At 39.2% G+C, this 16,981-nt stretch overlaps 1 protein-coding gene across 4 annotated transcripts in view; it reads right to left on the bottom strand.

Moving 5' to 3' along the window:
- tnr (tenascin R (restrictin, janusin)) overlaps positions 1–16,981 on the bottom strand; it is a 288,572-nt gene that overhangs the window by 5,887 nt on the left and 265,704 nt on the right. For all 4 annotated transcript variants that reach the window (XM_041804243.1, XM_041804241.1, XM_041804240.1 and 1 more), the window contains 4 exons: positions 15,994–16,145; positions 15,710–15,806; positions 1,845–2,006; positions 1,093–1,256 (listed from right to left, as the gene is read on the bottom strand). In XM_041804243.1, coding sequence (XP_041660177.1) covers positions 1,093–1,256; positions 1,845–2,006; positions 15,710–15,806; positions 15,994–16,145 — 575 coding nt within the window. The remainder of the gene's footprint in view (positions 1–1,092; positions 1,257–1,844; positions 2,007–15,709; positions 15,807–15,993; positions 16,146–16,981) is intronic.

The following is a 16,981-nucleotide window of genomic DNA, read 5'->3' as shown; positions in this document are numbered from 1 at the left end:
ATTATCATTGTTTTAGTTTAACTGACATTACTTTGTTGAAATGTGCTTCCCCATTAGCATCTGAAAGGTTTTGTTTGTAATTCTCTTTGGTCAAAATAGAATTACAAACATATTGATCAGTACTGATTTACAAAACTGACAAAAGGGTAAAACATCCAAGGAGATGAATACTTTTTCATATGCCTTGTAATAAATGGCATCAGCTCTTAACATTTTTTTGAAATCTGCATATTTTGGAGCTGCTATACTTTAGCTTTTTTCCTTTCCTGATAAGGTCAAAGAGTGGAACAAGCATAGAGACAGATATCTGTTACTAATGTACATAATTTAATTTACAAATCATAGGCCCTTCAAAATGAGACATTTTGACCTTTAATCAAGCCCAAATAATCAGTCTGTGATTCATGTAAAGCCACCAAAACAGCAGGTGGTTAAAGGCCATGATGATAGGTTTGCTTTTGTGAAGTATTTGACACAACCTTGAGTTTTCACAGGAGGTGATATTTGTGGTGCCCTCAGGATTTAAAAATGGATTTACAAAAATGAGCAGCAATGATTATTTCCACAAACTTGTTCACTTTACTGTGAACAATCCAAGGAAATCCAAGCAGGTTTTTATTGGAACTACTTTCTATAAGTGAAGTTGTTCAGTGTGAGGTGACACAGAAGTTTAAAAAAATGTCTCTTTTTTAATAACGTGAACACCACAGATGCATTTCAGCCCCATGCTTTTTGGATTAGCGGCTGAAATCTCGGAGACCAATTATCCCACAACATGGAAAAATTAAACAGAAACTATCTACCTGGCCAGGGGACCTCGGGGCCAGAACAAGCTGCTGGGTCCCTCATTTCAATTTAATCAGCACAAACAGGCTGACACATGATGAGTCTGGAGTTCTTAAGGGGGTTAGTTTGCCATGATGCCAATTCACATCCTTGCTTTTGAGGAACAAGAAGTAGAAGTGGTCTGTCATTATTTGGGAAGGATTTAATTTGTTTTAATTGATACTCCCTAAATGATGGCTGGATTATTGATAAACCGACTGATTATTGACAGTCATATGCAGGGCTTTTTTTTATCAACTGACTGACCTGACTGTGTCTGGACTCTCCGTATTTGCCGTTGAGGTTGGCCCTGTGGCAGTTCTTGTACCACCAGGCTCCTTTGTAGGACAAGGCACAGTTAGTGACAGCGATGTCGTTGTCTCTGTCTTTAGTGGAGAAGGGCCGGCCCTGATGGTAGCTCAGAGAGTCGCCTGTGATTAGAGCAGAGTGAAAGACAGAGAGAGAGGACCTTTTTAGATCAGCATGTACAGGGTAATGTGTTGGCATATGGCTTTGGTGAATAACGGCATGATGAGGGAACATAAACGAGTGAGCAGGCGGGAGGGAGGGAGATGGAGAGGGGAGAAATCCTGCTGCCGGCTCTCTGAATTTATTTAGGAGGGAGAGTTATAATTGCAAACATGAGGGGGATGATGGGTAATTCTGGCATATGGTTGTGTTGACAGGCTGAGAGAAACATGGATAGAGAAGCGAGGAGGAGAGCGGTGATGTGTAGGAGTGTTTCAGACATCATTGAGAGGATGAGATGAAGGGGACAGGAGGCAGGTGGAGAAAATGATAGAGGTGAAATGAGAGAGCATTTTCACTTAAAAGCTTGAGAGTGCAGACTCTGCCCTCTGATACTGTGTGGTGCATTTTTGGACATAAAACAGTAAAAACTTTTGATTTTGATGTCCATGTTGGCCATATTTATGAGGAGGCGGGTTGCTCTCGAAGCTTAAATTCACAGTGCAAACAAAATGAAGAGCTAAAAAATCACTAAAACAAAAAGAACTTACCAGCTGTGCCATTGTACTCTCCTATCCTCAGCTTGTACAGGTTTCTTGCATCTCCAATGGAGAATTTGTCATAGTTGGCATAAACTGACTCCTGTCCGTCCTTCATGTCGATCCTTAGCTCATAACGTCCCTGAGCAGCAATCCTCTGGATGTTGTCCAGACCTGCAAAGACACAAAATATATATTAAATAGTAGATATGCCATTATATGTACGCTATACCTGCTGTAAGTGAAAATGACTTTATTTTCCCATTAAACCAGCACCAAAGAAGAATCTTTGACTTCAGACTGGGGATGTTTAGCATTTCAGTCCATTACACTGTGACTGATAACAAATGTTAATACATTTATGTCAGGATTAGATCTTAAAGACTCCTAAATGTAGTGCAGAAATGATGGACTTCAATGGAAACACATGGAAAATAGGAACAATTAATAAATTCAAATACATCAAACCAGCCTTTCGCAAACGTTGGTGCACTGCAGCCCAGTTTGAGACCTGAAAATCTTTTGGGGATGACCATAACCTTCATTTAATCATAACATAAAAATCAGAGTATTTGCCTCATTATTTCTATTTCATAAACAGAGGATTTCAAATGCCTGGTTTTCAGACCTTAACGCTACAGCAAAGTGCTGGCATAGTCATCTGGTACAGTTAGCAAGACACCAGCATTTATTTTGTTTAAACAGGCATCTGTAAAGTCACCCATATTTCCCTGTTTATTAGATAAATCATTTAAAATGTATGTTGTGATTCCATAAGCCTTTGCCTGACATTAATACAGCATAGTGGAATGTTTATTGGAGCATCATCAGTTAATTCAGCACCAGTCAAACCATGACACCCACTCCACACATCAGACAAAATAAATATTGAAAAGGTGACATGAAAGTTAAATCTTCTGGCTGTATTATGTTAGTTGTTGGTCTTTAAAGACATATCTTAACATGTGATTTAGTATTTTATGATCAGTTTTTAAAGATCATGTTTATGGTTTTTATATGGGGGTAAAGGTCCTAGCCCACACTTTAGGAAGCATTGCATTAAACCAACAGTCTATACACTAGCTGATGTACAGATGCATCAGTTTATCATCTGTATCAGCTGATACCAACCTACTGGCACATAGTATTGCATGAACTGACGTCAGCAGGTGATGTTTATGTGTTTTTATTGTAACAATTTAAAGATAGTTAACTAGTATACAAAACTGCTGATTAATACAAGAGTCACCTGTTGGACAAATTCTGGTCTGTTTACATGTCAAATGAGACAAATAGTTAGCTGGGTGTTGACAGCAATGTCATTCTCCGCCCACCTCAGTTGCAAACTTTTTATAAATTTGGGTGTCTTTTCAATAAAAGCTGAACTCCATAAGGTGTAAGTACTAAACAGTAAATATATCATTTTCGTGAATGAATTTCACATATTGTGAAAGAAAAGCTGTTTTTAAAGTGCAGAGATGTACTACAGCGGTTTTGAACCACACGTGAAGCATTTTGGGAATCTGATGTGGCACGAGGCTGAAAGCACTTGACGGCACTTTTAACATCTTTTCCCTCTCAGTATGTCAAATTTATCCACGGAAATGAAACGTTGGTTTACTGTGTAGTACCTACACCTTATGGAGTTCAGTTTTAATGAAAAAGACACCGCAATTAAAAACATAGTAGGCACTGGAGGAAAGCGCTCTGTCATATCGTTCCATGTGCATATTTAGTAGAGTGGTACTGCTGCAGCAAAAGAGGTCACGTAAAAAGCATCACTGTTGGAATCAGTAGTCCGCTACATTATCATTTTAAACATTGTATCGGCCATTGTTTACACAATTTGTGCATCTCTTTTTTTATAACCCTATTTATATATGTTTTGTCTTTTTACTTTTTTAACTCAATCATCCCCGAACTACTACAAACCATATTTATAGATGTGAATGTGTATTTGTTTGATTCCTCTATATTTGATAATAAAGGACACTACCCATCCCCTGTACATTGAAACAACACAAGGAAATTATATTGATGCCAAACAGACAATCTGAAAACTCATGTGCCAAATTCTACAGTTTCTTGCATTGTGTGAAAAGAGGAATAAAAACAGATAAAAACCCAAATAAAGGTGATAAATCAGAGTCTTTGATATGCTAATGAAAAGAAGCCCTGTGGATTTTTTGACTAGCAGCGTTATGATGGGGTGAGTTGTTTTATTTATGTCAGGGAGGAATGGTTTCACATGATTCCACTGCATAAACAATGCTGCTGGTAAGAAGACTGCAAGCTAGAAAACATGGATGCTAACATCACAGAGTTGAATAAAAGAAAGAGTTATTAATTATTTTGGAAATACAATCAGCAACTTTATTCCAAAATACATTGTGTATCTGAATTAAAAAAACAGGTTTTACACAAAGGTGTTTTTTATGATAAATATCCTCTGGACATCCTTGATATACATGTAACTAGGTATTTAACGTGCATTGTGAAAAAGAGCAGAAAGGTGACTCAACAACCACTTATGTTCCCCAAAGGGAGTTTTACATTTTTACAGCATATTAAACTGTCTCTACTTATTATCTTAGAAGCTTAGATAAAGGAAAAAAGACAGAAAACGTCTCTTAATACGTAGAAAAGAAGAGGCAAAAAAGAGGCAAGAAAGGCAAGATCCCAAAAATTGATCCCAAAGAGAGGCGTCATGTGCGCAAAGAAATACAAATGATAACATTATATAGGTAATATTTGTTGAACTATACCACTTTTTCTCTGTCACACAGAGCTGCTTTCTATCTGCAGCTGAAGAGGTTAAAGGATTGACTGATAAACACTCTTTCAGCCATCTTTGTCAGCCTGCTGTTTGAATGTGTATGATTGACATTGCAGAGTACTGGACACTAACTGCCAGCCAACCTGCAAATGTCACAAGCTGCAACTTTCCGCTGATATACCGCTTTCGCTTTCTATCTCTGAGGCGGCAGATACGAGGCTCGTTTGAACCCTGACGGGTGATAAGACCCCACACAGACCTGAGAGATTGGACCTGTCTTCACTATCAGATTACAACAAGGAGCCTTTTGAAAAAAAGTCTCTCCTTCTCTGCTTAACCTCCAACAGAAGCATCACATGCAGACCTTTATAAGACCTGGAATAATGTAGAAAAATAAGTAAAGTCTTTTAGCTTTGCTGATAAGCAGAAGGAAAGCAGGGAAACTCAGTCTGCTGTAATATGTCAATGGGAAGTAGACAGAACCCATGTTACATCCCTAAGATACTTAGGGTGACGGGTGAAAGGGATTGTGGTAATAAAACTGTGTTTAACACTCAGTCAACTCTAATTTCCATTCCATAATATCACTGTATTATCGGGAATTAATCTTGCACCCATAATCTTTTACTGTTTTTTCCCTTCAACTGTTTTATGGGATCAGACTGCTCTTTTCCAAACCGCAGCGATTAAAAATTCATTTTGACACACTATTACGCTCTTATCCTTTTATACTGCTGATATTACCATCTTGTCACATTTTATCACCAGTCTTTCTCTCACAGAAACAATAGGGGAAATTAAAAAAAAGAAAGAACGGGATAATGATCACAAATCGGGCACAGCCAACGTGGTTCCTCTTTTTTTATTACATCGTCAAACTGACATTGTGTTAAGCATGAAATCTGGCTGAGGTCAGTGAAAGGGGAGAACAGAGCGCCCTCCAGCAGCGGTAAAAAAATAGGGGTTTCAAAACTGATAATGATAATGAAAACTTAATTTCCATATTCTTTACTGCCAGCCAGTTAAGTGTCTCTTCTTTTCAGTTTGAGTGGATTTAATATCAATGTTTATGGTTCCATACTGTCAAATTTATAGCTGTTTTGTGTTTAGAGGCTGTGATTAGCTAAATGTTTGTGTATAATGGCTCCCCCAGGGCTGTGGAGGTGAATTAATCTGTCGATAGAAGAGTCAGAGTCAATTGGTTTAAAACAGCAGTGACCATCTGTACAGCTATACCATTTACTTTCTACAAAGGCGATAACTTTAAAGGACACTGGTAATGGTTCTAATACACAGTAAATTTCATCACAGGGCATAACACACAAAACCTGACATAGCTATAGTGAGAACAATGGATGGACAAGCTTAAAACTATAGTTTGGAACAGACCCTTAAGGTCCAGCAGAGTCTTCTAATGGTATAAAGATGGAAAGATATTTCAGCTGAGTGGCTGCTTTTAACTGTGTGACAACAGTCTGGGAGACGACTGAACTTCTCTGCAATAAAAGTTAGCCAAGTTTTGTGTGTACTTTCAAGTATCTTACTGTGCACTGAAAACACTGACACAACGGGATATGATATGAGATAATACTTTATGGTGTGACATAATAACATACAGGTGCATCTATAAAAATTAACAAATCATGTAAAAGTTTTTTTTTCCTGGTATTTACTTCAAAATATTGCACTTTAATTCTTCATTCTTAAGACCACTGAAGGGTTCATGCAATAATAGAATTGACAAGATAACTCTCTAAAGCAATCTCTCAAAAATAGTTAAAATGTCTTTATTTTCACAAAATGGTCATGTAGATCTTTGAACAGACTTAACACATTTTGGCACACCAGTTGAATTGGCACAAGTGCATCTATTCACAATCCAAGGTGCTTGAAATCTAATGTGAAGTTTCCACAGTCAGTGATGGTTTAGGGTGCCATATCATTGGTGGATGTTGGTTCACTGTGCTTTATCAAGTCCATAGGCAACACTGTCAGACGTCTAGCAGGAGATTTTAGAGCACTTCATGCTTCCATCTGCTGAGGGACTTTATGGAGATACTGATTTCTGAACATCAGCCAGCCAACTGGCCTGACCTGAACCTCATTGAGAACCTCATTCAGACGAGCTGAAGGCTGCTTTCAAAGTAACCTGGGCTTCATAACACCGCAGCAGTGCCACAGACTGACTGGCTCCATGCCATGTTGCATAGATGCAGTAATTTATGCAAAAAGGAACTCCAACCAATTACTGAGTTCATAAATGAACATGATTTTCCAGAATGTCAACACTTCTGTATTAAAAATCAGTTTTTGGACTGATGTTTTGTGATATTCTAACATTTTTAAAAAGTAGATTTTTGTTAGCTGTAAGCTGTAACCATCAACATTAAAACAAAAATAGACATGAAATATTTCAGTTTGTAATGATGAATCTCGAATTTCACTTCTTGAATTAAATAACAGGAAAAATGAAGTTTTCATGATATTTTAATTTTTGATATACACCTGTATTTGTGAGGGCAAGAAATTGTTTTTTTTTCAGCAATATAAAATAGATGTAGCAGATGGAAAGATTACCCTTTTCACTTTTTTACTCAAACTCTTCTCATTGTAAACACTTTTGTTAAAATGCATTGCTGTTTTATCTTTCCACCAAATAATAGAAAAGTAACCAGCATAGATAAACTCTGACTGATACAGAGCTGTGGGTTGAAAATTTGACATGTATATCTGTTTTTTTCCCTTTGGTGATTTTCCGTTGTATTAAACAGAAAAGTAACTGAATCTTTAAAATAGTTTTTAAGTATTTGACAGCCTTTTAAACAAAATGCCTGTTAATGCACATTTTCTGGGTTTTAAAGCTTACCTTTACTATAAAATTATCACAAAAAATAAGGAAATAAGTGTTTGGTAGGCTGTTTCTTTGTTGTAGCAATGCTTCTTGGCAATATTTCTTATACTGTTGGAAAGCCTGTTTGTTTCCCTTTTAAATGGTGCCACATATGTAAGGAACATGCATTCTTCTCTGGCAATGTCAAACAGCTTATCCTGCCATTGACTCTTGTTTGGTGTTTGGTGGATTGGATGATTTAAGTTTGAAGAAAAAGACATATTGGCAATTTAACAATTTATTCAGTGAACAAGCAGGAGCCTCAGTAGCGTGTGGAAGAACCATACACAGCCACAACAGCCTGGCACCTCCTCCACATGTTGGTCACCAGCCTGGTCACAGGCTGCTGTGGGATGGCATCCCATTCTTTAACCAGCACTTGTCGCAAGCCTGGCAACGTGGTTGTGTTGATCATTCTGGCACGAACAGCAAGCCCAAGCTGATCCCACAAGTGTTTAATGGGGTTGAGGTCAGGTCTGCTGGAAGGCCACTCCATCCTCTCCACTCCCAAATTCTGGAAGTAGTCTCTGATAAAACCCGCTCAGTGGGGGTGAGCGTTGTCATCTTGGAGGATAGAGTTTGGTCCCAGACTGTGGAGATATGGGATTTCCACTGGTTGCAGAATCTCATCTCGATATCTCTCTGCATTGAGATTGCCTCCAATGATGACAAGCCTTGTTTTTCCAGTGAAGAAGATGCCGTCCCACACCATCACACTGCCTTCACCAAAATATGATACTCTATCAGTGCAGCAATCAGCATAGCGTTCTCGGCGTCTTCTCCACACTTGACCCTACGATCCAACTGCTGTAGGCAGAATCTGGACTCATCACTGAACGTAATGTTTCTCCACACGTTCAGGTTCCAGTGCACGTGTTGCCGACACCAGCGCAAATGGGCCTGACGGTGAAGGGCAGTCATGGCAGGCCTCCCAGCAGTCCTATGAGAGCAGAGATTGGCTGCATGCAGTCTGTTCCGGATTGTCTGGGCAGAGAGCTGTCAGCCACATCGTCCTGCAAACCTCGGCTGCAAATCTGTAGAAGACAGCCTACAGTACCTAGGTGCTGGCAAGGTGAGTAAACGGTGTTCTTGGGGTGTCGTCTTCTTGGGATGCCCACTTTGCAGCCTGTCTCTGACATCACCCGTTATATGGAACTTGGGCTTCATGTTGGAGACGATACCAGGGCTCACTCCAAACAATGCTGCAACTGGGTTTTGCGGAACACCAGCTTGAGGTCGCCCTGTCGCACGGACCCTATCCAGATCAGTCAAACAGGGCATGCCGATTCTTGGAGCCGACACATATTGACTACTGTAGCAGGGCCCATACTCACAGTCGCTGCTAATCAGGCACCTGACTGGCAGCACTTGGGGGTACCAGAAGCTCAAAACAAGAGTCAATGGCAACAGCAAAATAAGCTGTTTGGCACTGGCAGAGATTTGGCAAATTTTTCATGGGCGCAACCCACATACTCAGCCCTGCTGCTCATCCCACAAATGCATGATCCTTACAAATGTGGCATTATTTAAAAGGGAAATAAACAGGCTTTCCAACGGTACAAGGTTTATTGCCAAGAAGCATTGTTACAACAAAGAAATAATCTAGCAAACACTTATTTCCTTACTTTTTGTGCTAAGTTTATTAATATCAATTCTTGCAATATAGAAAAATGCATATAGTGCTCTTTGCTGCTAATTTTAGTAGAATTGTTTTTTCTCTAATGTTGAACTTAATGAAATTATTTCAATGATATTTCAATGATGTATCATTCTTTTTTCATAATATATTTCCTTTTTGTTGCCTTTATTTTAGAAAGAAAGGTGGACAGAGTAGGACACAGGAATGAGAAAGTGTGGAGACATGCTTGAAAGGAGCCACAGGAAAGACATGAACCCAGGCCACCTATGCACATGGGGTGCAACCTAACCACTAGGCTATCTGGGCCCCATGTATCAGTACTTGTTTTCAGCAATCTATAACATTATTATTAAAAACTGTGATATTTTAGGTCACCATAATGGTTATATTAAATGTTAATAACATCATATCTCTAAACTAGAAAAGCACTCAGAGAGTGCAGACCTCTGCCATTAGCCCTATCTCCCAATAGTGATGAATTCTTTAAAAAATTCCTGGATCCATCCCCATGTGCCCCCCACCACGGCATTCGCTTATTACTCCCTCCCAGGTGGGGTGGAAACACGGTGAGGCAAAGCATTAGCTTCACTACATGTGGACTGTCATGGTGGAAGCATTGCCTGTCGGTGCCAACAGATGCACTGACAGTCTCACCCATGGTCCCACTGGACGACTGAAAGTCATGGCAGAGGGTGAATATTCCTCTATTCCTCCCAGCATTGTGAGTATTCTTGCTACAATTCGTTGTCTTTCTCTCTGTTACGCTCCGACTCGTCCCCTCAAACAGGTGTGCGTCTTTCAAACTCCATAAACTCCAAAACTTTGAATAGAAACACAGCCAAAATACTGCTGGGATTGAAGTTACTCATGTCCGCCATCTCCTGGTGTAAAGTGGTAACACCGCAGACCTCTGCCATTAGCCCTGTCTCCCAATAGTACAGAATCCTTTAAAAAAATTTCTGGATCCAGACGGCGATTCGGATCACTCCCAAAGTCTAACCAGTTCTTCTTTATGCCATTTCTGACATTTCCTGAAAATTTCATTAAAATCTGTCCACAACTTTTTGAGTTATGTTGCTAACAAACAAACAAACAAACAAAGAAACAAACAAACAAACCCACCTGATCACATAACCTCCTTGGCGGAGGTAATAATACAATAATAATAATGCTAAAAATAATAATAACATACAGCGCAATAATGATAATATGATAAGGATAATGATCAATTTAAGAAACACTGTGCAGTCTCATGCAATGCCATACAATACAGTATGAGAACATTGTCTTGGTCTCAGCTGCTGCACACTTTTTCTCTATCTTTGCATCTTTCCTCTCCTTTTCAGGAAACAGGTTTGGCTTTCACCTCACATTCATCTGAAGGGGGTACACAGTGTCAGGCTTTGAAAATCCTTGACTTGGACTATCAAGCAGTTTTACAAGGTCAAAAATTTGCATTGGTAAGTTTTCTTCACGCTGCTGACTTTTAAAAGAAAAACAGCAAAAAGGTTTAAAAAAAAGTAAACGGGTATCCTATCACTTTTGTCACCTCTTCTGAATGCTGTAAGACACTCCACTGTGACCATGAATAACCTTAACATGCCACCTCTAACTGTAAGCACACATACACAGTTTAATTTCTCTCTGCCATGATGTTTTGTAGACTGGGAATTTGATTCGATCCTACAGGGATAGTTCAGAGTTTTAAGCTAGTACTATCAATATTAAATGCACTACATTCAATAGATAACAGTCATTTGCTCACTGTTTAGCTGGCCAGAGTTTCTGCGTGAAAGCAAAGGTATGTCCTAAATGCCAAAAGACATCTTAAGTTTTGAAGAAAGCTGTATTTGTGGATACGTCCCTTTCTTTGGGGTTTTTTCTCTCTGCACCATGTCTAAAGACGTTTTATCTTTAAGAAACATATAAAACCCCAACGAAAAATTGTACTCTCCTTAAATACATTTTTTCCCCACAGTGGATACATATGTCACAGCAGCACGGCGCAGTTAAAAACTTCAGCTTACAAGTATTTTGCATGCCATCTTGCTGTCCAACTTCCAAGTCATTGTTAATTTCACAGATAAAACCAGTGCTTTGACTACCTTAAGTAAGAATGATTTTAGTCCCTTTCCCAAAATCAAACCACCACTAGATTAACAGTCAGGCCAGTGACATACAGTATGCTCTACAATTTGAGCATTTCTCTGTGGATACCGTTCCCTGCTGGTGTGATATCAGTAATCTGGTGTTCAGGGAGAGGCTTTCACAGGCGCAGAGGGCAGCTTTTAATGCTGCTCACCCTGAGGTTACATTAAGCTGCTTTTATGTACCAAGAGGACAGAGTACAGTAAGGGACTGAGGAAAGATGAAGGAAGGAAGGTGAGTGCATCACAAGAGGCACTAAAAAAGTAAAGCAAACCCTGGAGACGGAGGAGCCCAGAAGTGTGGAGAGGGCAGATTATTGCTGATTCAGCTGAAGTGAAAACAGGTTAGATGAAATGTGGGACTCACTGAACCAGATCTGCTCAGGTGTCTGTAAATCACACGCTACAGACAAAGCCTTAATACGTCAAGAAGATATGAGGTATTACTGTGCAAGGATGCAGCTTTGTGATTGCTTCAGGTGCCTGTCAGCCACAAAAATCCTGTCACTATTTAAGATTTTTACTGTGCAGTGAGCGTGAGGATGTATTTCTCTTCTGTATGTGTTATTTTACAGAGATATCATCCCAGTGTTTTTATGAAGCCTCTTGTGTTTTAGTTCCAGTGTTTAGTTTTCCCCTCTCTTGTCTTCCTTCGCAAACAGATATATTATTAATCTGTGGCAGCAGAGAGAACAGCACCTTTCTGCCTGTGATGAAATGTTAAGATCTGACTTTGAACACCCTCTCCTTGGTGCTGGTGCACAAAAGTAACTGGAACAGCTGACAGTATTATTAAAATCAACCTAAAAACAGCACGCACTTCAGCTTTAAAAATAACCTGGGAAGCAACAAATCTGACAATTTAAATAAGAGCTGCCAGCACATTTTTAGCACATTGCATTAAACTGTTAGCTTCTGTTGATGGAGCTCCTTCTAAATCTCTTTTATGTTTCACCTACTACAGTAAGCTTGGACACTAATGGACTAGAGCATGCCATAGCTATCTTTTATTATGATCCAATGTGTGTCAGCTGCAAAGTAACAGCCTTCCCTCTGTCATAATGTGATGATAATGCCATGCCATAAAATTTCCCCTCGATGTTATTTAATTTCTCCAATAAAAAAGTTCAAAAAACATTCTTCCCAAGGTCCTGATTTGCTTAATGAAATATTCATGTAATACTTTTCTTTAATCATCTCCACCAAAACAATAACATAAAAGGAGGCCCATGAAGAAACATGAGTCATTTGCACATTTTCTAATGAATATAATTATTTTCTCATAATGACATTTCTGTGGTGGGGGGTTTGCAGCAGTCCATCAAAAGAGAGGGGATGTTTTGTTGTTTTGTCTTGAATCACAGAGATGCCAAAGACAATTACTAAGTCATTTCAGGGAGAGATGATCTTTCAGAATATCCAGTTATGAATTGGAGAGACTTCGTAAGGCGATGGCTGAAAGATGAGACGAGCCAAAGGAAAAAAAGAAGAAGAAAGAGAAAAAGAAGAAAGCAGCACAGTTCTTCATCTTTATACAGAGTGAAAAATCTTACACGAAAGGCAATAAAGCCCACTGGAGGTATTGGAAACATCTTTCTTCTCCTTGAAATAGATGTATCAATTGTAACCAAGTAAAAGCTATTACCCTCTATTGATTGCACCCATACAATTCACCACATTATCATGTAGGTAAAGAGGGTGAAACATACTTCAGAAAACTGGAAAAAGACTGAATAAAATTGGTAGAAGGTTGCATTCTGAAAGCTGTGTTGCAGCTGTGCAACAAACCTTACCTTTCTAGTGACTCTTCAAATACAAACAATTAGTTCAAGGCTCATAAAGAAAAAGAAATTAAATGTAGAACATTTATTTCACTGTTCCTTCACTGATATGACTGAGAGACATAACACAGATATCCAAGCCTGCAAAAATGTTTCGGCGGCTGAAGCTGGTCTTACTGTGCTGGGAACCACCGAAGCACTTTCTAAACAACCAAGATGAGTGTCTCTTATAAATTAGCTGTGGTGTCAGTATTTAACAAGAAGGTAATTCATATTTCCTACAAACAGTGATAACGGCATGTAATGCCAAATGTGTGCATCATGCACAGCATAGAAAGGAGAATTCTATCCCATCTCTCTTACTGACTGACAGCAGTACAAATCAAAAACTCCACCTCCTCCATGTTAACAGATGGGACTTTGCCAAAATATAAAATAAGTAAAACAACAGTTGTTGTTCTGCTATTGACATTAGTTCATGCCCACATTATTTGCAGATGGCTGATGTCAGTCAAAAGGGCTGATACTGACCGATACTGGTGTTAAACAGATGTATCTGTACATTTTCAATTTAAGTGCAAACCAGGTACTGTTTTTTTCTAACCATGGTTTCTTTCTCATTAGTTATTTGGTGCTACAAAGAGGGTTTAAATAATAATGTTACTGATGGTGATGGTGCAGCCAGGCTAGTGCATTAGGGCTTGCCCATAGCGCTTGTCTGTTGCAAGCTCTCTTTCCTTTAAGCAAAGCAGGTGAGTTCACAGCACTGTTAAGTGCTTTTCCTTTGGTAGACCAAACTGAGGCTGGCCACACACTAGTTGATTTTAAGCTTGAATTGGAGAAAGATTTTCCTCCCCTGTCAATCATTATTTGTCTGAAAAATCCTCAAGTATGTGGTGTCAACACGATTGTTTTACAGCTCCAAATCACGTTGCAGGCTCCCAGGCTTCAAATTGTGAAAATCAAACACATTTGATATTTACGATTCTAGGTTGTAATGCCTCTGACACAACAACCAGTGAAAGCGAGCACACCGGCTGGCATCGCCAGCTGGATGTTACGTACTTTTACCGGTCACTAACACAACAACTGCACCTTAATTCCAGCCAGGATAACATCTATATTTTCTTTTCCCTGTTATATGATTTTTGCGGCCACTGTAATGCATACCAGGACAGCGCCCTGTAGAGGGATCATTTATAATTCAAAGATGTTATGTCTCCCCTTCAACTGTTCCACTGAACCTACAGAACAAACACGGGACAAAGCATGAAATACAGCATGTTGATCACAGATTGGATTTTTATCTGCTGAAACATTACCACAACATCAGACATGACTAGAGCCTTAAAGTGAGACCCAGTTTTCATTTATGCACAGCAGTTTAACTTCATTAATTATTAAAATCTCACAACGATGGTATCAGATAGATCTTATCTTAACTAATGCTCTGTGAGCATGTAAACATTTACTTACTTATTAGATGCAGATGGATCACTACATTGTGGCAATGTGTGCTTAATGAACTCTGTACTGTCTCTATTAATATTTGTGAGCATAATTATCAGTTACACTCACAGTTATGTTTGAGGATCATATTCATTCCAGCTTCTCCTTCATAATGTCAGTATGTCAGTGTGCTTCCGCATGCAACTGGGAGAACATGCATCACAGTGACTGTGCTATATGGAGTGCTTCAATGCGTGTCTGTGTTCTACTGAACTGCTAGGCTGAAGCAGCAATGTAAGTAGTAGCTGTGAACATTTCCCTGTAATCTGACATGAGGATTGAGGCTGATAAGTGCCTGGTGTAAGACAGAGCCTTTCAGATTTTTAGGCTATTTGCACAAGCTTGTTTGTCACTTTGCTGAACCAAGCAATGAAAAGCTTGTTAAAGAGATAGAAGGCATCTTTGCAGTTCAGTCTTTTTTGATCTACATGATTGTGAGTATACCTTTCAGCATTAATGTATTAAGTTTTATGGTTGAAATTCACACAATGGGTATAAGAGGGTGTTTTACGTGATGTTTCAGTGAAAGGGAAAGAAAAAGAAAGGGAAAGGGAGCTGCAGCTGGGAAAGGCTTTGTGAGTCTGTGCATGTTGATGCAAACAAGTGTGCGCATCTGGAAGGGGCAAGGGGGATGGCCTGGAAAAGATATTTAGACTGGGGCCCAGCACAAATTATGTTAAGCTGTTGAGTTAAATGCCATGATTGACAGATCGGCTGACGATTGTTGCTCCTGCAGCATTTTTTACTGGATTAGCAAAGTAGAGAAAGATCAGTGAGAGCACATGTAAAAGACAAAGTACAAGAGTCAGTGTTATTTCGCAAATGCTGCCAAAGGGTTTGCTCATACTTGATTAATGCTTGGTCTCTGTGAATAATTTAACAAAGATTGTGTTCTAGCTGACACCTCTTTGAAGTTAAAAATGAACGAAAGGGTTCCAGATCAATTTGAAATCCATCTTCTTATGCAAGGTTGTTTATTCAACGGACATCAAAACCAAACATCAAAAACATGATGAGGTGTTTCTCATCAGGCACTGAAAAGACAAAATCTGATGGACTTGAGTAAACCCTATTTCTGAAACTTCACTCTGAACATTTTTTCTTGGGATTAATTATCTCACAGTGAGAGTCTTACCAAGCCAGAATTCATCCTCCAAGTTTCCAAAGCCCACACGATAATCACTCCACTTCCTGGAAAAGTCTGTAAGGCCGTTCTGACGACGCTGGAATACCTAAAAGATCAGAAAAATACAAGTTTCTTAGATATAACTCAGTGTGTGAACAAAATAACTTTCAGTGGTTCAAATGATCAAATAAAATCTAATTTTACTTCCTGCTCTTCCATTCCTACCTTGACTAACATGTTGCTGTTTCTTACATTTGCAAAGTGCCAATAATAAGAAGGTTACAGTGACTCACAATCCAGCCTCCTTCATCAGTGGTCATGTCACAGTACACCTGCACGCCCTGGCTGGGGTCTCTGTTGACGTAAATGGTGTAGACACCACTTAAATTCTCTCCGTTCAGCAGGTGTTGGGCACAATTCTGAGGTGTTGCAAACAGACGGCTCCCTGGAGAAAGGCAGAGGAGGAGAAAGGATAAATGACACTGTACTGTGTCCCAGTGGTCCTCAACTGGTCTAGAGCGACCACGACCCAAACTTCTAAAACAATTTAAACAAATTCAAATTATTTCATAAGCAATATTGAGGTTTGTACCATATATGGAACAAAACACGCCTGAAAAAAGACAGGACAAGCATGTAATTATAGAAACTCTAAAGTGACATGCATGAAACATTGTATTTTATTCCATTCACCATGCTGAAACTTATTACAAATTTCACCACCTTTAAAAGAGCCACTTAATCCTAGTTATTTCCACAACAGCACTGCACTCATGTCAGATTTTCTGTAACACTGCCACTGCTTGTGTTTTCAATGTCTCACATTATACCCAGTTCACCTTTCCCCTTTTTCAATAAACTGTTTTATCTTTTTATATTTAAAGGCCCCTCTAGGGACTAGCGTTGCAAATTAGCATTCACAATAAACACTATGACACTTGTATGGGATGGCTGTTCTCAGCTGTCTATGTATACTGTATCTGTTCCGAACAAATAAACTATAAATAAATGGACTTGTGCTTATATAGTGCTTTTCTAGTCATCCAACTACTCAAAGCGCTTTTACAACTCAGATCAGACCATTCACACCCATTCACTCACATATTCATTCATGATTGCAGAGGTTGATGAGCTGTCACCTAGGTTTGATGCACTGTATTGTCGTCTGAGGCCACTTATCTCACGTCACAGTATGCACTATGTGCCAGTTGACATTTCTCAGAGACTGGCAGTCACCTAGTTCTTCCCAGTAGACTACGGCGCTCCATTGTCGTTTGGGTT

Source organism: Cheilinus undulatus, linkage group 13, assembly GCF_018320785.1.
Source record: "Cheilinus undulatus linkage group 13, ASM1832078v1, whole genome shotgun sequence".
NCBI lineage: Eukaryota > Metazoa > Chordata > Actinopteri > Labriformes > Labridae > Cheilinus > Cheilinus undulatus.
This window is presented reverse-complemented; position numbering and strand designations above follow the sequence as displayed.